The 21,013-nt window shown below is 45.9% G+C and overlaps 1 protein-coding gene across 2 annotated transcripts in view; it reads left to right on the top strand.

Annotated features, from left to right (window-relative positions):
• The window catches only part of PMS1 (PMS1 homolog 1, mismatch repair system component), a 1,062,426-nt gene that overhangs the window by 253,495 nt on the left and 787,918 nt on the right, over positions 1-21,013 (top strand). For both annotated transcript variants that reach the window (XR_015308390.1, XM_086955374.1), the window contains exon 6: positions 298-461. Coding sequence is in view for 1 of the 2 variants with exons in the window: in XM_086955374.1 (XP_086811500.1) it covers positions 298-461 (164 nt within the window). In the remaining variant the exon portion in view is untranslated. The remainder of the gene's footprint in view (positions 1-297; positions 462-21,013) is intronic.

The following is a 21,013-nucleotide window of genomic DNA, read 5'->3' as shown; positions in this document are numbered from 1 at the left end:
GATTACTATGTAAAGTACAACATCATTGGGACCAGGAGATGCCCTGCTTTGAGCATCTACTGTTTTATAGGTTTGTGGACGTTATGGACAAAATCGTAAAATATGTATTAGAAAATGCGATCCTGAACCTACACACCCTTCATGTAAAAGATCTGTTTATTCAAAATAGGATAATCCTAATTTATCTGTAACTATGGGACAAAACACCAGAGGAGCAGATTTAAGATGATCATTTTATTATATCAAGTCTGCGGCTTTGAGACTTATTTTATTAAATATTTTCCTTTCTGCTAATAGGTACAACTGTAACTGTTTTGAAGCTATTTAAAAACCTTCCTGTGAGGAAGCAGTTTTATTCAACAAGTAAAAAATGCAAGGACGAACTAAAAAAGATCCAGGACTTGATGATGGCATATGGAATTATAAATCCTGAACTTCGCATAATTCTTACACATAACAAGGTAATATTCCTTTTATTTTTTGTTCAACTAACACTGCATTTTTAATTTAAAAAAAATACTTACATAAGAGTTGCTGTGGTGTGGTTACAAGGTTTTAAAAATCATTCTTATGAAATACTTTGTAATTTAGATCTCAGGTCATGAGAGCATTCCCATTGAAACAATTATTTGACTCTGAACGATTCCAATAATGACAGAAGCTTAAATTAGCAAAGCCAGTGGGTATGTTTTTTGCATAATTCGTGACCAGAGAGATACATAACATGTAAGCACTTGCAGACTGAGCAGCTCACGAAAATCCTCACCTACAGACAGAATAGCAAACATACAGACACTCATGCACACATACCACCAGAAATGCTGATACTGGTACGCATATCCACACCGCCGATATAGAGACCAACACCAGTAGCTCACACTGGTCACACACTTGCAATCCCATATCCTACATGCTCATTTGAACAAGCAGACATACCTGGATGGACTGACAGACAGATGTGTGAAAGTTCACTTTATCCAAAGTCTATTCGATGAGGAAATCGATGTTGAAATGGAGTAACGTTGTTTCTCCATGGACGGGGTCCATTGCGGCATTCATATCACCACCCAGCAGTAATGTCCCACTCAGAAACTGCAAGAGAAGAGCGCCCAGTCTAGGTAAGACGCCAACATAAAGTCTGGGGGGTATATGTACAGAGCATAGGTTCAGGGTGCGACCTTCCCACACGCGTGTGATGGCCGCGTAGCAGCCCTGGGCTTCGCTCCACATCTAACAACGTTTTGGCTGGAATGCCCACCTCTGTGAGTCTGTGGAGTTACCTGCATGGGCCAGGAGTTGATAACCATAACGGCCCAATGCTTTGTAATGATTGCCCCTTAAGTGTTTCTCCTGAAGCAGAACATAATCTGGGGAGGGACTTTTAATATGCTGAAGCGCTAGGGTACGTTTGATCTTGTTGCTCGGATAGACCATATACATTCCATGTCCATATATGTGCATTCGTTTGAACATTTCCATCAATAATGGAATAAGTCAGCTTAAAGATTAGAACAGATGATGCCTGATAGCGCAAGGTTATTTCTTGGCATTTAGAGGAGCCGACCAGTGTGCGACCATTCCTCTCGAAGGCAGGCCACACCCCTTTGTTGTATTTTCATGTTCACACAACCGCATATAAAATAAATACACATTAAACTAATTGATGAGAAAGTCACTCTTTCACATTATGAAACTTAGATAATATGACCACAGCAGATGTCTGTATGCGAGACCAGTAAGTCACAGAATTAAATCCTTTATGGATCAGTGCAGAATAGTTACTTGTCTATTTATAGTTATATAAGGTTCCAGCATGCAACCGGCAGCACTGTGAATATGTAAGGCATTATTCTAAAATTGTATTATACACAGTATAAGAGTATAAGACGGGCCGCCACATAATGATTTTGTGTATGTGATCAGGGCCACTGTAATTATGTGGCAGTGGAGCGCAAAATTATACAACAGGGTTTACTAAATTATGTAGCAAGAAAACGGAAATTATGCAGTATAAAGCAAAACACATCTTTTGTTCGTATTTCCAAACTATTTTGACCTAGTTTCACAGGGTAGTACTTTCTGGGCAAAGATTGTACCTCCTTAGTACCAATTTAACAACCAAATACAGAAATAAGCAACTAACTTTTGATCCATTTGTGCTAGAAACACATTTCATTTTTTGGGTACAATTTGAGGATTATTCAGTATGTGGTGAATTATGTGGCAAGTACATAATTATGTAAAAAATGCAGCGGCTTCCGTATCGCATAATTTCATTGGTCCTGTATAAAATAAAACAAGTGCTTTCAAAGAATACGTATTAGTAATAGTTAACCGAGAGTGTAGCTCGTGCAGGCATTTTTTTTTTTTATAATTCCATTAAAAGAGCACTTACCCAAACTCGGCATCCTTCATTACCTCTCGAAAATTATAAATTGCAATCATGATGCTTCAAGTGACTCCATAAATTAAATCACTTTAGACTCCCTCCTTTCACTCTCACACAGCGATACCTCCAGGTCCCCGTTAACAAATCATTGCTTGTTGTTTTTACCAAAAAGTATAGGAAACGTTTTGTAAAATTAAAAACACATGGGCACCTTACCCTTCATACACCATGCCAAATTCATCTATACAGATATTCTTTCAGGTGAGTCGAGAGGGTGGCAGGGAGGGAGACCATAAGGATCCTATTCACAGTCCTGATCATCCGGACTGCTGAAGTTCCAGGGTAAAGAAGAGCGGAGCGACATCCATGGATCACGTCTGAGATGGCCCAAAGGAGAGAGTGCTATGTATAATCAAATGTTTTAATTTATAAATGATACCGCTTCCTACCTTCCTCGGAGAGATGCCCTAAAGAAGGTGTTGATAAATGTTTTTTTTTTTTAAAGGCCATCTCTATTAGTGCAGCAGTTGCATTGGCACTGGGTGTTACTAGCAGAAAGGGGTGGGCAGCCACGTATCTTGTTTGGGGGGAGTTGGGGGTATTTTCCCCCATAACCTTAACAAGGAGCAGACAAGACTTCACCCTTCGCAAGACAGTCCGCCTCATTTGTGAAGCAGGCAAAGTGGTACCTGGGCCCAGGCATTTGAAGAGCCAGCTGCATCCCAGTTATGACGGTCTCACTTTACAATATGACTTGGAGAGAGTATTAAAAATGAGGTGGGCAACACGAGAGCACATTTTGTCTGAAAGGGACAGGCCGTCTGTTTTCAATATTGGAGTGATGTCAATACATGTTAGGGAAAGGGTGAAAGAGGGAGAGGGGACAGTTTGCATTTCAGGGCTGCTGCGATCATTAGTGCAGATGGTGCAGTTGCGTTGGGATCCAAGAACATGAGGACCTTAATCAACTGGAGTAGAGTTATATGTAGTAATCTCCTAATGTGCTTCTGGAGTGTGGAGTGTCGTGTTTGCATTCCACATTCCTATCGTTCCTATTGAGTCAGTTGCTGCGCTGGCCAGAGGGACAGCCACGTTATTTCACTCCGGTTATTTACTTAATAAATAACTATTTCAATTCTATTTAAGTTGTGTTATTTTGTTATGACATAGAATACATTCAAGGTTGGAGGAACATACAGGCAGACTGTTAATCTAGGTTACCACTTGATTGGGAAATGGTAGATAAGGAAGCAGTTTTAGAAAAAGTTAATGAAGGTGCCGTTGCTTTTATGCAAGATGCACTGTGTGCATGCGAACCACAAGCTTTGACTAAAGAGGAGTGGGTTGATGCCATGTCGAAGGATAGTTCTATGTTAGAACTTAAAAAATTGATTCAACAGGGTTGTAGGAGAGAGAGTACAGTTTCCACCTTAGTTAGACCTTTTGTAAATATAGTGGATGAACTCTCTGTCTGTGAAGATATATTGATTATGAGAGGAGATTTATTTATTCCTCTGATTTCATTACGGTCCAAGTTGTTAATGATAGCTCATGAGGGGCACTTGGGACAATCTAGAACCAAGAAAAGACTAAGGACGAATTGGTGGTGGCCGGCAATGCATTTAGATGTAGATGATAGGGTTACAAAATTTTGATGGGTGCAAGGAAAGTGACAAACGTTTGAAGGTTGCTGTTCAAGCGTCTCAAGGTCATATTTCAGATCCAGGGTCACCTTGGCATACGGTATGTATGGATTTCATAGGTCCTATGAATGGTCTTAAAGAAAGTTTGAGGTTTGGTATTGTTATGGTTGATGTTTATTCTAAGTGGTTAATTGTGAAATTCACTAAAAACATCACCACGCAAACTACTATTAATGTGTTGAAGAATATTTGGAGCGAAGAGGGCATACCTTCTGTACTGTTAACTGACAATGGTACTCAGTTGACATCTGAAGAAATGAGAGTAATTCATTAATATTGGGTAATGGAAAGGTATCCACCACAACATTCTGGTTAAGAGATCTAAGGTCAATACAGAACCTAAACTTGCCATCAGATTTCTCCGTGATGACTACCGGACTAACCCATGGTGAACTTTCTGCAGCTTCAATCACCCCAGAATCAAGCATGTCCTGAATCATTCCTTTGATAGCCTCCCTAGCTACTAAGGGTGTTCTTCGTACTCTATGTTGTACTGGAATTGAGTTAGGTTTAAGGATTATTTTATGTACATAACCCTTAAAACAACCTAGATCTTTCTTGAGAACTTCTTTGGCTTCTTCTCGAATTTCTTCTATTTAGGGATTATCTATTGAGTCAGTTGCTGCCGGCTGGCCAGAGGGACAGCCACGTTATTTCACTCCGGTTATTTACTTAATAAATAACTATTTCAAATCTATTTAAGTTGTGTTCCTACTTACAACATTATATTCTCTGGCTCTGGTTTTCCATGTTTGCTCTTTTATATGTCTCACACTTAGGGATATATTTAATAAAGAGTTGTGTCACCCTAGCACCACGCAATGGGGCGCAAGAGCATCGCAACTCCTAATCAAGTCACGCAAGGCCACCGTGCGTGGCTTGATAATTCTAGGTTAGTGAAGGGCAAATGACTGCATTGCGTTACTCTGCCCTGGGAATGCGTAAAAATGCTACACCTCCTCGGGTGAGGTGTAACGAAAATAAATATTTTTATTTCTCCTTGTTACTTCTTCTTTCTGTGTGTGCTGCATTCTGCAGCACACATCGACAGATAAAAATGCCTCGGAGGATTGTTTTTGTGCAGGAAGGTGTCCCTTCCTGCAAAAAACAATCCTGCTTACAAAACAGACACCCTTGCGCCATGGTGCAAGGGTGCCTACATTGGCGCTAGGCAGCACATTGTGCACCAGCGCCGGGAACAGACTCATATGTCCCGTATTAGGTAAAGGGCAAGAATGCACCATGTTTAAAATATCATGCAGTGCAGCAATGTGACTTGCTAGGCTGTGCCACATGACTTTAAAAAAAATAAAAGTGCCCTTTAATGTGGAGTATGAGCTACTGAAAAATTGCCCTTGATATTATATCATACGCCCCACCGCCTGCGCTCAGCCTTTACCCCACGAGTAAACAAAAACTGATGTCAGCACAGAGGTGCAGCTCAAGATTTTCCGGATCCAACCTAGCACCGAGGGAATATTCGAAGGTGAGGAATATGAGGTTGGATAGTCTCTACCACAGTAACTAGTTCATCGAGCGCCTGACAGTACTAAATCTCTGTTCACCTTGTCTGACAAGAAAGGATATTGTTGTATGGTTCATACTTTCTTAGTAAAACTGTGCGATTGTTGGGCAACATAAACATCAAAACTGTACAAGACTGATTCTACGTACTCCATCAGGGTATGTTGGCCTTAGTCCTGGCTAGCTCACAGTTCTCCATCTGTACCCCTAACCATAGCAAGGTAACTAATGGGATGTGCAACTTCAAAACATGACAACCCTGACTGCCCAAGGATATTGTGATAACAGATCTAGAACCTTTTCATTTAGTAACTTATGCATGCCTTATGGGAGACACAAGAAATACTCTTATTGGCATTTCAATATTTATTAAAGCAATAAGATTCTTGTGTAAAATACGTGTGCTGCAGTAATCAGTAGATGGAAACAAAACAGAGTAATCAGCCTCACGAAAATGGTAACGAAAACGAACAATTCAACCATTGTGCTGTTACATAGAGTAGATGCTCGCATATAAGTACAGTTATATTTCTGCTCCTATCTAGCGCTCCCAATCCTAGTGTACCTAGGGTGGTGAATCTGCCGAAATTCCTGTAGGGTGATCCTCATCCCCAGTTTCCTGGGGGTACTTTTTTACTTTTTTTTCTGGGAGACATCTTGGTGTAGAGCTGGGCACCATCCTTCTCAAGAGGTAAATAGGATTCAGCTTGGCTGTGAATCTAGCATGGGGCGACTTCGGGAGTGTCAGTGAAATGCTCCTCTCACTAGGCAAAGGAATTATATTATTTATATGATAAACTTCTCCCCTATTGCCATTCTGAAGTCAGGCTTTCATTATTGATTCTATTGTGGCAAAGCTGTTGTCAAGTGAACAATATTAAACAACATCATTTTTCGCAGTGTATTTTAGCTTTCGTACAGAATGTTCAGGGCTGTGATAATATGTCTTCCAAGATGTATGAATGTAAGCAAATAATTTCATGGAACATTATCCATACAAGCTCGTAAGCAAATATGTGTCCAATCTCAAAGTTCAAGAAAAGATGTCAACTTTAAACTTGAACATGTAAAATAGTGGTGTTCCTACCCAGTCCTAATGTGACCACATGACACCCACTCCTTGGACGTGAGGCGACTAAAAGCTTCCTAAAATGTATGCTAAAAATATAGATTTAATATAAAGCCTAAATCATAAAAGCATTGCCCCTCTTTAATAATAAAAACATATAGAAAGCTACATTGTATTTAAAAATGCAATGAAAAAAGGCGAAAAAGATTTTATTCTAAAGGCAATTTGAGAATAAAAACAGAGCTGAATTAAAAAATCTCCACTGCTCGGAACTGCCAGGTTGTTTAAATGTTCTGAGGAGTATATAGTTCCCAGCATCCGCAGACGATTGTTCTGGTGGCATCCCTTCCACCAGTTCCAGGGAACAAATATGTTCAAATCCAACAACCCAGCAGCCGCTGAAGGTGTGACTGCCAGTAGCGCATCAGCAGGGGACATTCCAAGATATAAGTCACCAGGAGCTGAAGAATTCTTTTTTTTGTTTTTTGAAAAACTTTATTCACAGCTGCAGTATTCGAGATTGTACATCATAGTTACCAGTGTCCACACCCCAGCTGGTGTTTTGTATTTTCACCCTGTGCATATCCCCTTCTCTTGTAACAGTGGTACTAATAGGAGACAATAACAGTAATAACACACAATTCTTTCGCATAGGCTCCTAAGCATCAGCATCGTGAGAATATACATTAATAGTGTCCGAACATTCCTTTTCCCACCCACCACCCTCTTGCTTTCTTGAACTTTCCGTCCCCTGGCGGTTTAACAATTCCAACCATCTAGAGGGGAATTGGACTTTTTTGGCTATTGTAGGCGTCAGCGTATGCTATATCTTGGGGTGTTGTAGGTTATGATGGGAGAGGATCTGCTGTACATAGTCTCTCTCTACAGTTCTTGTAGCCTCTCCTGACTAATTCCCTGGTCCGGTACCCGCTGCCTGAGTTAGGTCCTCGCTTTCCAGTGTGATCAGCATAGCCTCCCATTCATGGGATATGGGGAATTTCCGGAGACCACGTGTTTCTTCCCTCCTAAGTGTTGTCCCCTCCGCCCTTCCCCACTTAAGCACTTCTGCCTGCCATAGGTGTATCCCGGGTGGCCTAGGGGATTTCCATCTCATCGTTATTGTCCTGAGTGCTAATAACAATGCCAGGTCTAGGAGTTTTAATTGGGCTTTCAGTGCCTTAGGTCTTCTGCGCAGCCCCAGCAGACAGTACAGTGCTTCTTCCGGCACTGGCAGGTTCGTGACCATTCGCATTATTCGGCACACCCCTACCCAATACTCTCGAAGTCGTGGACATAACCACAACATATGAAGGAACCCAGCCTGCTCCTCACTGCAGCGCGGGCAACCATGGGGAGAGTCCGGGAACATTTTATGTAGTCGCATAGGGGTCAGGTATGCCCTGTGTAAAACTATCCCCTGAATACATCTGAATCTGTTCTAGTATCGTGGTCCAATCCTTGTCCGACAGCTCCTGGCCTGTGTCTTGCGCCCAGGTGTGCATAAGCGAGGTGAGTGAGACTGCAGCGTGCGCCCTGACCCCTGTGTACAGCCATCTGACCAGGTGCATTCCCAAACCCATGAGATACAATAAGTGTACTAGTTCATGCTGTGGGGGTTGTAGGCGTTGAGGTGCCCATCTCTCTTGTATGTAATGTGTGACTGTGGCATGCAGTAGGTACAGTCAAGGGGGGGCATCAGTGGCCTGTAAGAAGGCTTCATGAGTAAGAAGGTGGTCATCTCCGAAAAAGTCTCCTACCCTCTCCGCACCCGCCTCCCGCCATGGTCGAAGCGCTCTGTCCGTAAGCCTGCCCTGTGGCGTCGGGATACCCAACAGGGGGGTGTTAGCCGCGTACGCCTCGACCGAGGACGTGTATGCTAGAGCTTTCCGCCAGCATTTCAGAGCTGTACGGAGGAGTGGATGGCACTCCGCAGGAATGCGGCTCTTCGGGAGCAACAGGGCATGTAGTTCTCCCCGTCTCAATCTGTCAGTCGTGAAGTCTATTTCGTGTAGGGTCCGTCCTGCCATCCAGTAGGAGAGCCATTGAAGTTGGCTGGCATAGTAGTAGCTTCTGAAGTCCGGGACCCCACCGGCTCTGGTCCCCAATTGTAGTTTACGAAGCCCTATCCGTCGTCGTCCTATCCCCAAATCTGAGTGGTTAGGAGCGAATTAAGAGTGTCAAAGATAGACTGTGGCAAGATGACCGGGAGATTAACAAAGAAGTAAAGCATACGAGGGAGCCTTACCATTTTAGAGATCGCGATTCTGCCCATGACCGATAATGGCAGCGTCGTCCAAAACCCCACCGAGGCGCAGGAGACGTGATATAGCTTTTTTAATATTCCCCTCTATCTGGTCCTCCTGCTGCCTATAGACTTGGATCCCCAGATATTTAAATGTGGCGGGAGCCACCGGAATAAGGTGGACCCCGAAGGGTATGGAACCGTGATTCGTAATGTCTTGGAAGTAGAAGCCACTTGACTTCTCAGGATTTATGGCCAGTCCCGAAATTGCGGAAAACCTCTGAAAGGTCTCCTATATGGCGGCGTGATCGGTCTCTAGATCACGGAAAAACAGCAGTATATCGTCCGCGTAGATCGATATCGGGTGCTGAGCACCACCGCTAGGAATGCCACTCCGTGCCATCCTCAGGGCTATGGCTCGCATGTCGCCCCGTGCGCGCCCGTGCCGTCGGCGCGGTATAAAGTAATCTGATACACGGCAAAAGGGAGGTGGGAAGCCCAAACTTCTCCAGGGTCGGGAACATATACGACCAAGCCAGGGAGTCGAAAGCCTGTCTGAGATCCAAGGCTATACAACCCGCTCTAGGGAGGGTCGGTGGAGTGGACGCCATAAGCGCATGTAAGCGTCGCGTGTTCATGGAGGTGCTCCTACCTGGGAGAAATCCACATTGGTCTCTGTGGATCAGGGCATGGAGGTGCGTCTGTAATCTCAGAGCTATCGCTTTGCTGAGTATTTTGTATTCCGTGGAGAGCATCGATAATGGCCTGTAATTTGCCATATCTAGGCTATCCCTCCCGGGTTTAGGGAGCGAGACAACTAATGCCTGCATCGTGGAGTCAGGCAAGCGGGCTTCCACCAGGGCCGTCCGGTATACTTTCTCCAGGATTGGTACCAAGATGTCTAAGTAGGTCGCATAGAACTCCACTGGGAGTCCGTCCATGCCCGGCGTCTTTTTACGGTTCAGGGACTTGATGGCCGCCATGATCTTGTCTTGTGTAATGGGGCCCTCGAGGTCTTTTTGGGCTTCGGCGTCCAGGACTGGGAATGGGAGGTCAGACAAAAAGGCAGTAATTTGACCCGGGTCGACGCATGTAGGGTGGGTATATAATGCAGTCAAGTGGTCATGGAACACCCTGTTGATCTCTGTTTGCGTATCCACCAGGTGTCCGTCTCGCGTCCGAATCCTGGTTATCACCAGAATGTCTAGGTGCTCTCGAACTAAACGGGCCAGCAATGCTCTGTGTGTTGTCGACGGATATATTCTTTGTGGTCAATGATCCGTAACGTTTCGAGGGTATCTGCGTGTTCTATGCTCTCTAACTGCAGCTCTTCCCGCTTCGTGGGATCGACCTCTACCTCCCGCTCTAACTGTTTTAGCCTGTCCTCTATGTCTAGTAGTTTTCGGTGTATTTCCTGTCGGGCGCCCACCAGTTGTCCAATCCCAGCGCCGCGCACCACCAACTTCATGGCATCCCACACCACTAAGTTCGTGGAGGCAGTGTCCCAGTTCTCCACAAAATATTTGTCCAGTGTCTCGGACAAAGACGCCCTGAAAAGGCCATCTTCTAGTAGGAGTGGGTCTAGGCGCCACGTGGGGACCGAGGTAGGAACCTTGCCCCAGAGGAGATTGAATGTGAGGGGCCTATGATCAGAGAAGGTCTTCGCTAAGTATTCCGGATCTTCAATCCTGGAAATCAGAGGTACAGAACAAAGGAACCAGTCAATTCTAGTGTGGAGCATGTGAATGTGTGAGTAATAAGAGTATTCCCTGCTCTCTGGGTGAAGGGAGCGCCAGGCATCCTGCAAGCCCCAACCTGCCGCCCATGTGCGAAATATCTGCGTCAGCCGGGAGACACCCGCCACCTGTAGGGGGGGATGTGACCTGTCAAGATCCAGATCCATGATCATATTCCAGTCTCCCCCTAATATCCAGGGGGTAGTGGGCCAACCCGCTATCGCCAGTCCCACTCTCTGTAAGAATTTGTCTTGATCAAAGTTCGGAGCATAGACACAGCCTAGCACCACTGGCACTAGCACTACTGGCGGACCATCTAGCGTACCCCTCACGAATATGTAACGTCCTTGATCGTCTACCCTCCTTTCCACTTCCAAAAACGGTGTGCCATGTCGAACCCAGATTGTTGCCCCTCTAGAGAAAGCGGAATAGGTCGTAGACAAGATTGTGCCCTTCCATTTTTTCCTCATTTTGAGAGCTTCAGATGCAGTGAGGTGGGATTCCTGGAGAAAAGCAATCTGTGTGTGATGACTCAACAGGAAGGCATAAATACTGTGCCTCTTCTGTACCGCCCCCAGTCCTCTCACATTCCATGTTTTGATTCTATATTTCCCCACTGTGTCAGCCATACTCAAATGTGTGCCTGCTCTGCAACCTCCAACGCCCTCCAGCCTGAGCCCTACTTATCAACCGCCAGGAGACCACCCACCCCTCATACAAAAAAGAACCATAACGGCGCAGCTAAAGAACCAAGCTGGGCCCAACAATTGAACAAGTCTCGAAAGGACTGAAAAACTAGAGCATTTGCCATCGGGAGTGGCCAAGCGCCATGTCAGTCTCTGCTTGCAGCCCCACGGGCTCCGCCAGCTCTACGGCAAACTGTCCTTGGGGCAATGTTACCAATGCTTAAAAGGGGAAACAAATCACTAGTCACCCGTGCCTTACACACACGGCACTACAGAGTACAATCGTGGGCAGTAGTGGCAGCCACCCATGTTAGATCCAACTCTCTCCCCGGACCCAACAGTCGTTACTTAACAACACATAAGCAAATAGTAGAAAATACGATACGGTTTGTAGGCAGTTCAGCTACTTCCGGTCAGGGCTTCATTCCCGTAATTGTCCATCACATTATCAGCTGTGCGGGGCGTTACAGTGGGGAACAGGAGTACGCTATGGTCCGAATCTGAGTGAACCGTACTATCTTCAGAGTCAGTTGTGATCTTCTTGGGATCCTCTCGGAAGTTACCTGCCAGCACCAAAGCGTCCAGTTGCTTCTCCTTTTGTAGTGCCTGCGAGGGTCCACGCCGTCGTTCTCCATGTCTCGGCTTGGGGGGCTCCTTCTCTCTCCCGTTCCGGTTGCCACTCGATCCGTCGGTATTTGGGTCCTGTGAGGTTCCTTGGCTCCCTTCTATGCCCATCACTTCCAGCCATTCCTCGGCATACGAAGGGCTCTCGAAGAAGTGGGTTTTCCCGTTGTGCACGATTTTTTGGCGGGCCGGGAACAACAGTGCCTACTTGAGGTTGGTTTTCTGCAACTTCCGTTTTACCTCAAGGTAGGATGAGCGTTGTTTTTGGACCATGTTGGTGTAGTCCGGGTAAAGGGAGATTTTATGGTTGTCATACTGAATAAGGGACTTCTCCTGTGCCTTTTGTAGCAGGGCATCACTGTCCCAGTAATTCAAGATTGTCACTATAAGTGGGTGTGGGGGTCTTCCAGGAGTAGGCCTGCCCGTCTGGATCCTATGTGCTCTCTCCACGCAGAAATGTGGTGAAAAGCCCTCGTCTGCCACATGGTCCCGAAACCATTGTTCCATAAAATCCGCGGCTTGGGTCCCTTCACATCGTTCCGGAAGGCCTATAACGCGGATGTTATTTCGGCGATTACGGCCCTCCGCGTCCTCCACCTGGTCCATAAGGGTGGCAACCTGCGTTTGGAGCTGTTGAATAGAGGCCGTATGCTCTGACACAGTTGGCTTGATCTCGCTGATGGTCAGGCCATGCTCTTTCACTCTGTCGGCTAGCTTTCCGTGATCCACCTTCAACAGGGATACGGGGGTCGTCAGGGTGCCCATCTGTTGTTCCAGCACCGCTCTAGAATCTCTGATTTCCTGCAGGATGATGTCCAATTTATCGATCTGTGGACCTTCCGTTTGTTGCTGCGTGGTGGGCAGCGATAGTGCCCCCTCTCCAGCAGTGTGTGGCATTTCCAGTACCGTCGTCAGACCCCCAGAGCTCTCCACCGTCTTCCCTCCCTTGCGGACCATTATGTATGGCGATCTCAGTCCTTCGTACTCGGCCCAGCGGGTCTCTTGGCACCAGGCACCCGAGCCAGGACCTCACCCGGCGACACCCCGTCTGGCAGATTCCAACTGTGGGTGTAGTGTCCGATCCCCCGTAGGGCATTGTGTTTGCAGAGTAGCTCCAGTGTCCTCATGCACCCCCACACAATGCCTTCCGTGTGGTAGCGTGGGTGCACTGCTCATAATGGCCTGCGTCCCGTAGTCCTTTCAAGGAGAGGGGTGAGAGGGAGTACGGGGGTTCTCAAGGCGTCTCCCTCTGCCCAGTCTTATCCAGTCCGGAGCCCTGCTGGTGGGTAGCCTGCGCAATGGGGGAACGCGTTTAGCTCCGGCGGGGTTCCCAATTACCCAGCTCCTCGCGTTTCTTTCAAGGGAGGTGGGGTCAGGACTGCGGGAGCTCTCATGGCGTCTCCCTCTGCCCATTCACAACCAATCTGATGTCCTGCAGGTGGGTAGTCTACCCAAGGAGGCACGTGGTCCGCTCCGATGGGGCCCCCAGCCGCCCATATGCAGCAGCTTGCTGCGTGTCTTTCAAGGGGGGTTGAGAAGGGTTGCGGGGGCTCGCACGGCGTCTCCCCCTGCCCGGTCACAGGAAGTCCAAAACCCCGCTGGTAGTCAATCCTCACGGGGGGGCTTGGCCCGCTCCGGCGGGGTCCCCAGTCGCCCAAGCACCGCTGCTCCCCCTCAGTGTCTCCAGGTCCCTTCGGGTCCCTGCAACGCCTCAGCACTCCTCGGTCAGGGGAAAAACAGAGATGCCACGAAGAGGGAGCACGCCGGGCAGCCCCGCGTGTATGTATGATGGCGCCCCGGCCTCAGTACCGCCACCGGAGTTCAGGTGGGTCGGCGGGGGGTATGGGAGGGGAGGAGAGACAATTCAGAACCAGGGGGGGAAGTAGAACGAAACAGAGCCCCCTCGCTGCCGGTGCAATGTCTGTGCGGCCCCTGGGGGTCACTCCGCACGTGAGCAGGCCATATGAGCCCCCCCCTGCTGATCTCCGCTGCATGAGTTATGGCGCCGTAATACTTCCGTCGATCACCACACCTGCACTGTGTGTAACACCCGTTCCCGGTAGTCAGGGGCGTTCTCTGGCGACGGCCAGGCATCGACCGCGGCCTCCGGCGTGAAAAGCTGGTTTCTGGCTCCAAACCTCCGGCACTTCCGGGAGCCGCAGCCGCGAGTCGAGCGGCCGCGCCTCCCACTGTGGGTCCCGGCTTCAAAGTGCTCGGCATCGCTGTAGGCCCCACCTCCGGTGGCCCAACGATGCAGGATTTCCACCCGCCCTGCAGCCGGTGGCGAGGGCAGTCTGGTCTAGTCCTCGTTATCCTCTGTGCCAAACATGCACCCCGGGGGCTCCCGGGGCAATTTTTGTCGGATTATGCCCCGATCAGCGCCGGAGCCTCAGCAGAGCACGTCCATGCTCATGACCTGCTAGCCACGCCCCAAGAGTTCTTTTGTTAAGCCGTATGGTAAAAACAAACTAGTGGCATTCAAGTGTTTCAATGGAATGCAACCAGTGCGTAGTGTTTGTAGAGTCCATTTTAGTAACATATTAGGCCTAAGTTGTGATTAGCCATGTTGCAAATAGGATGCACCGCACTGTATGATATCAGTAGCAGACCACACAATGTTACCTAGAGGATATATCCGAGTGGATAATATAGGCATACCATTGTCAACTTTAGTTCTGTCAATTTCATGAAGTCTTTCAGCAAATTCCTGCTGTGAAACATCACACAGTTCATTGTATATTGCATACAGAAAGTGTTTTTGACTGGCCTTTCGAGGACCTTACAAAACATCCTGTAGGACCATGTCATCAAAAGAAGAGACTAGAGTTGTTTCACCTCAGATAATGTTGAATGTTTTAGCACACTTTCCAACGCTGTACGTTGTGACCACTCCTGTGTGTTGTATCTGCACGTAACATGGGTTAGGCCAGTTTATCCTAAACCCTTCCGTGTTGTCAAGAAAACATGTCTAACATCCGTAAGTATCTAAGGGCAACACTAGCCATCCCTCTGGATTGGAATGTGAAGAATTGTATATCCCATTTTTAAGAAGGTTGTCAAATGTGTCCTCCTTGTAATTTGTGAATTGCTGTCAATTTGCAAAGCCTGTGACAGTGGGAATGTTTGGTGCATTATATCCTTTATCATGGCCAAGCCGAGACAGGGCGTCTGCTCCACAGTTTTATTCAGGAACATCAGTTTGTGTGTGTTGGACTCAGCCCTTTTTCCTGGGTCATCCTTGATTTATGCTTAATACTTATGCCAAATTCTTATGTCTAATGTGGTTTACGTAAAGTGTTGATACCAGTAGTTACTGGTGGCTTTATTACTTCCCTGTTCTGATAGTGATGACAGCCGCTCGATTGGCCCTGTCCTGTATATAATCCCCTGTAAAGTATAACCTAGTGCCAGGTGGCACAGTGTACATATGCTATGTGTTCTAATTTGTTCTATGGATAATACAAAGGCTATTTTTACATAACCTTGTGTGGTGTTTGCCTTTGTGGTGTGCCTTGTGTTGCTGTTGTGTGTGTGTGCTGCGCAAATGCTTTACACATTGCCTCTGTGATAAGCCTGACTGCTCGTGCCAAGCTTCCAAGGGGGTGAGCAGGGGTTATCTTCAGCGTGGAACCCCCTTGCCCTGATTAGAGTGGTGGTTTCTGCCTGGCTTTGGGGCAGGCACATGCCCTAGCCAACCAGAAATCCCATTTCTAACAATGTGTGGTATAAGGAATGCTCTAAATAAAGCCTCGTCCCTGCTAATCTCTTGTTATCCATATTGATTTTACATCTATATTGTCTTTTCAAAAGTCATACCCTTGTGTCGACAATGAGGAAATGAAAGATGCAGAATAAATCAACTTTGTGTCGGTGACCATATTTTTCTTCATCCAGCTTGTCGGGTGCATCAGACCCAATATATTACAAAAACAAAACACGTTCTCCACCTCCAATGACATCAAAACAAGCCCACCAGCGGCCCTCTGTTATAATTATTTTATTCAAGCAATTCATGTAGCATAACGCGTCTCAACTCGGCTGAGTCTTAATCATATACATGAAATTGGTGATCACTCTTTGGTCTTTTTAAATCCAAAAAATCAACAGTGAAAAAGGACTAGGTGAGATGTCTCTGAAAAATAACACTGGCTTGTAGTGGAAATTGATCCCCACGTAAGTCAATAATTAAATACTGTAGTTGGAATCCGTGATTATTTCAGAAAGTTTGATGCTCTGGTTAATCCAATGATATTCAATACTTTGCATCTCCAAATAAGGAACACCGACCATAGTTCCCTCATTCTAAAAATCAAGGACCTCATTATCCACAATGCTTCCCTGTTTTAGATTCAAGAGTATCCATGTCCTTTTAACATCACTGATTTAAAAATTATTTTACCTTGATGTTGTGCCACTGTCGTAGTGAAACATTGATAGCATTTGGTTCCGCACTCATTTGCTTCAATTAGATTTCCATTGGCACGGCGTGCAAGGGTTCATACCACTGAAATGCTGGTTGTTTCAATAAGCATCCAAACCTTTGAATATATATATATATTCACTGAAAAAACAAAGGTTACAGGGATGTTATAGTTAGGCTCAGATGTCACTTGTACAAAACCAGTGAAATTCAGAAGTTATAGTTACCTGAGCTAACTGTAACTTATGCCCCCGCAATGCACTGATTATGACCTCACATATTACAATAATAAATAACTCGCTCGATACTCTTTGTACAGATCACAGAATAAAGTAATATGTAAGTCTGATTGATCTGACATTCCGTCACATGGGCAAGCAGAAAGGTCGCTAATCTTATATTTTTCCACTGGATACCCAACCAACAGTGGAAAAAGATTCAAACTGAATCTTACTAGTATGAATCTGTTTTTTAGATTTAAAATATCCTCTAAGTAATGATAAGCAGACTCTAGTAGGGTTGCGAGACTCATATATATCCTGACTAATGGCTTATCTTTGTGTATCTCTGTACGCTTGTGGGCCATGTTAGCCAAACCATTTTTTTTTAAGTGTCTTTGAGATTTTGAGACAATTGCTTGGATTTTTATACATGTCCTCTATGGGCAGTCTAGTCAGAGTTAGACTTGCATAGCCCAACCATCTTACTTTGTGCATGTTATCCAGCTCAAGACAGTCCTTTATGATGTGTTGTGTTAAGGGGAGCGTGTTCTTCCTCCAGAGTGAGTGCCATAGCTCTAAAGAGGCTTGTCTTATCTGATCACTGATAAACGGAAAATCCAATTCCGCATGGCAGTATTTGGGAATGAAACTGGTAAGGCAATTAGCTGTTTTAGAAAAGTATCCTCAATACTCTGCAAATGGGCAATATTGGAAGTACCCCATACCCCTGCTCCATAAGTAGTCAGGGATAATGTCTTTGCATTATAGATAATTGTATAATTCTTTGAGGCTTAGAGCCCAATCTTTTAGAAAATCTAACAATACCTGCCAGGCTTTTTTTCATTGCCAGCCCCCTGTTTTTACTTATAGGTGCCCAAGTATGGTGCTTGTCAAATACGACACCCAAGTAGGGGAAGGAATCTATTATCTCCAGTTTGCGAGCCCCTAAGTATAAGGAAGGGGTTTTACCTCGCCTTGCTTGCCTTGCTATTAAGATAAATGACTTTGATTAATTTACCCTTAAATCAAGGGAGCTCATAAACGAGATATAAGCTGCTGGCATATGTTGCAACACCCCCACACCTCCCCATTCTGGCCACTAAGACTGTATCGTCTGCATATGCAAGGAGAGGCAGTGATAGTGACCCAAACTTTGGATTGTCCTGAGCTATTCCTCCAAGTGCCACTCCTACCCGATTCGTATATAAGGAGAAAAGGAAAGGGGAGAGAACGCACCCTTGCCTTACTTCTCGAAGAATCTTAAAAGAGCGGGTACAAGCCCTGTCCTTGCCATACTGCACTGAGGCGGTAGTCTGGAAGTAGAGCTGTCGAATGAACAGGAGTATTGGGGGGTCCACCATTATCTCCCACAGCCTACTATGATTTACACAGTCAAATACGGCTGAGAGATCCATGAAGGCCATGTATGTCGGCTTACCATTGCCCTGATATATTTTTCAACTATGAGGATTAAGTTCAGGCACTGGTCACTGGTACCTCTGCCCCGTTGGAATCCATATTGGGCTGGGATCATTATATTTTTGTTGTTTGCCCATTCTTCCAGCCGGTGTAGTAATAGCCACCCCATTAACTTTGAGGTGCTAAATGCAAAGTCAATTTCTCTTTATTCTGTATCCTGAAAACATTTCTTTGAGGTGCTGTCCAGGAGGGATATTGACCTATAATTCCCTGGCTCTCTTTTGGCTCCTATTTTAAAAATAGAAACGATTACACTTGTACCCCATGATGCCAAAGAGCCATCTTTGGCAATGGTATTAAAAACATTCTGTAATCGGGTTGTCCATAAGACATGGTCTTAAAGAAATAGGTCTATGGGAACCCCGTCTTGGCCAGGGGACTTTTCCCTGCTGCTGCTATCCAGCCCTTTAATTATTTCCTCAAGGGTAACTACAAGAAAGTCAGTGTGAGGAAAAGGAAGTTGGGGATGCTCCACCGTTTGGGTTACCCCTGACCCAAAGATGTTTTCAAAATGAGCCACCCCTGGCATCCTCAACCACATGGGATTCTAGGGTTGGATTAGTGGCATCCTTAAAATAATGTTTGTTTACCACCCTCCAGAATTCCCTGCTATTATTAGTTATGGCAGCCCTTTCCAGTCCTTCCCAGGCCTCTTCTCTAATTATTTTTCCCCACTGCTTTCTAGATTCGTTATATATCTTTCGTAAAAATTTTATTTCCTCTTAGTTTCTGGGTGCTTCTTTCAAGGATTCATGGAGGATTTTTAGGGCTTGTGAGCATGCATGATCGGACCAACGCCCCACCGATGCCTTTTACAGAATATGGCCTTATTTACAGCCTCTAATAATTTTGAGAAATCCTGGATGATACGTTCAGCAGATAGGTTTATATCCAAGCAATTTTGTATACCTTTCAGGTTTTCTGTTACTATTCCCTGGGTTATGTTTTCTTTGTCTACAGTATACCATTTTAGTTGGTAACCTTTCTTCCTTCCTACGGTCGGTGTCTGTTATCTTAGTTGGTATCTGACAAAAGGAGCCCAATGCTACTGAAGAATAAAGGACAGCGTGATCACCAAAAGAGGTAGAAACTGATTCCACCTGAGTTCGTTTCCCATCTAGGATATCAGAAGTCGTGATGTAATCGACTCGTGTTCATTGCGTATGAAGGTTGTTACGAACTCCCCATCATGCTCAGTCTGTCTGTTTCTTATCTCCAGCTTTCTAAAGGGCAGGAGCCTAATCAATGTCTGGCAATATTCATTATGTGTAAAATGAATTACTGGGGGCCCTTCCATATCCTCCGTGCCATACACTGGGTGGTAGAATATTTACATAAATGTGCGTTAAAATCACCCAACCACACAATAGCGAAATCCTCTTTGAATCCCATTCCTACTTTATCGAGCTCCAGTTGGGTCACACCCAGTGCATATTCGGTTCGAAGTTGTTATTATAAAAATGTATCAATAGCCAGTCCTGACCTCCTAAACCTTCAAACAACAAAAAGTGAAAAAATGGGGTTACCATCAAAAATACCTTTAAAGATATTGACAGGGTATTAGATATTAGTGTTAACAAACCGCCCCTGGCTCGACCTGCAGGGGCAGGCACTGCCTCTGTTTGAAAGAAGCGATACCCATCAATGGAAATCTGGTTGACAGCCCAGGTCTCCTGCTTACATATTATGTCCTATTTTTGCCAAACATCGCACCACTGAATGTTACCCACCTTCCCCTTAGTACCCGCAATGTTCCATAAGGCGAGTTTTAACCATTTTCCAGCCTCAACCCCTCCCATTACTGTTACACCACCTAGCTCCTTGCTAGTTATATTCACAGGGGATTCTGGAGTTTGGATTAATGGGTTCATTATAGGCAGTCAATCGCACTATCAAGCTCGTCTAGGGGAGCGAATCTATTCTCTGTTTCCCAGTTGGAAATTCCCCCATCTGATTTGGTGAGGTGTATTTAACAGGGAAGATCTTTGACCAAATCTACAATTCCCTTATACAAGATGTACGTTGGTAGAGTCCCCCCCCAGTGCAAGTTGCGCGTAAAAGAAATCATGGAGTAGGGCTAAAATCTGGGTGCTAGAGCTTGGGGTGTCGCATAATCGATGTTTCAGAAGGCTCACCGCTTGGTAGTTGTTAAAGTTCACAACACCGCAGTCTCCTTTCCTTTTAAGCTTTTGCATGTGGGCCGACCCAGTCCACTCCCCGTGCCAGTTTAATGGTATTGGCTAGACCCCCATTCCTTTCTAAACCCAAACCCCCATATTTGTTCAGCCAAAGAAGTGACTTATCCATTACTTGTTGCGCAGATTCCTTCTGATCCTCTGTCCTGGGACATTTGCTAGAATCAAGGTCAAGGGTAGAGCTGCGGGAGAGGTCTATCAGGGGATACTGAGGCTGCTCTCTAGTAGGTCTAATATCTCCCTGGTGTGGCTCGACCCTCCCCCATAAGCTGGGGCCCTCTCGTCCATATGGGAGATAAGGGGAGATCATCTCTCTGACTCAGTTGACTCAATTGGCCTCCGTGTTCGGTCGAACAGTCTGCTTGACCATACCAGCCGGGAGAATAGGCCCAGGTGGAAGGGGCTGTTCCAAGTCCATACCGGTAGTATGCATTGAACCGAGCAGACCTATGTATTCCTCTGTTTTAGCGAGCCTATGTATTGGAGGCTGTTAGAGGAGGGAGACCAGACCACGTTCTCCAGTTCACTCCAGCCCTCCCAGGGGCGGATTGGCAAGGCGGGCATTCGGGAATGGGCCGAAGGGCCGGTGCCTCAGTGCCCTCTGTGGGCCGTTTTTTTTCTCCCCTGTCCCAGTCCACAGAGAGTGGACTAGGAAAGGGGAGAAAAAAAACCGGCCCACAGAGTGCACGGAGACAGAGACGTAGAAAATGAAAGCAGCCTCGCTG

The sequence above is a fragment of the Lissotriton vulgaris genome, chromosome 2_1 (assembly GCF_964263255.1).
Source record: "Lissotriton vulgaris chromosome 2_1, aLisVul1.2, whole genome shotgun sequence".
In the NCBI taxonomy this organism is placed as follows: domain Eukaryota; kingdom Metazoa; phylum Chordata; class Amphibia; order Caudata; family Salamandridae; genus Lissotriton; species Lissotriton vulgaris.
The sequence above is the reverse complement of the archived record's forward strand: the minus strand, read 5'-3'. Positions and strand labels throughout refer to the sequence as shown.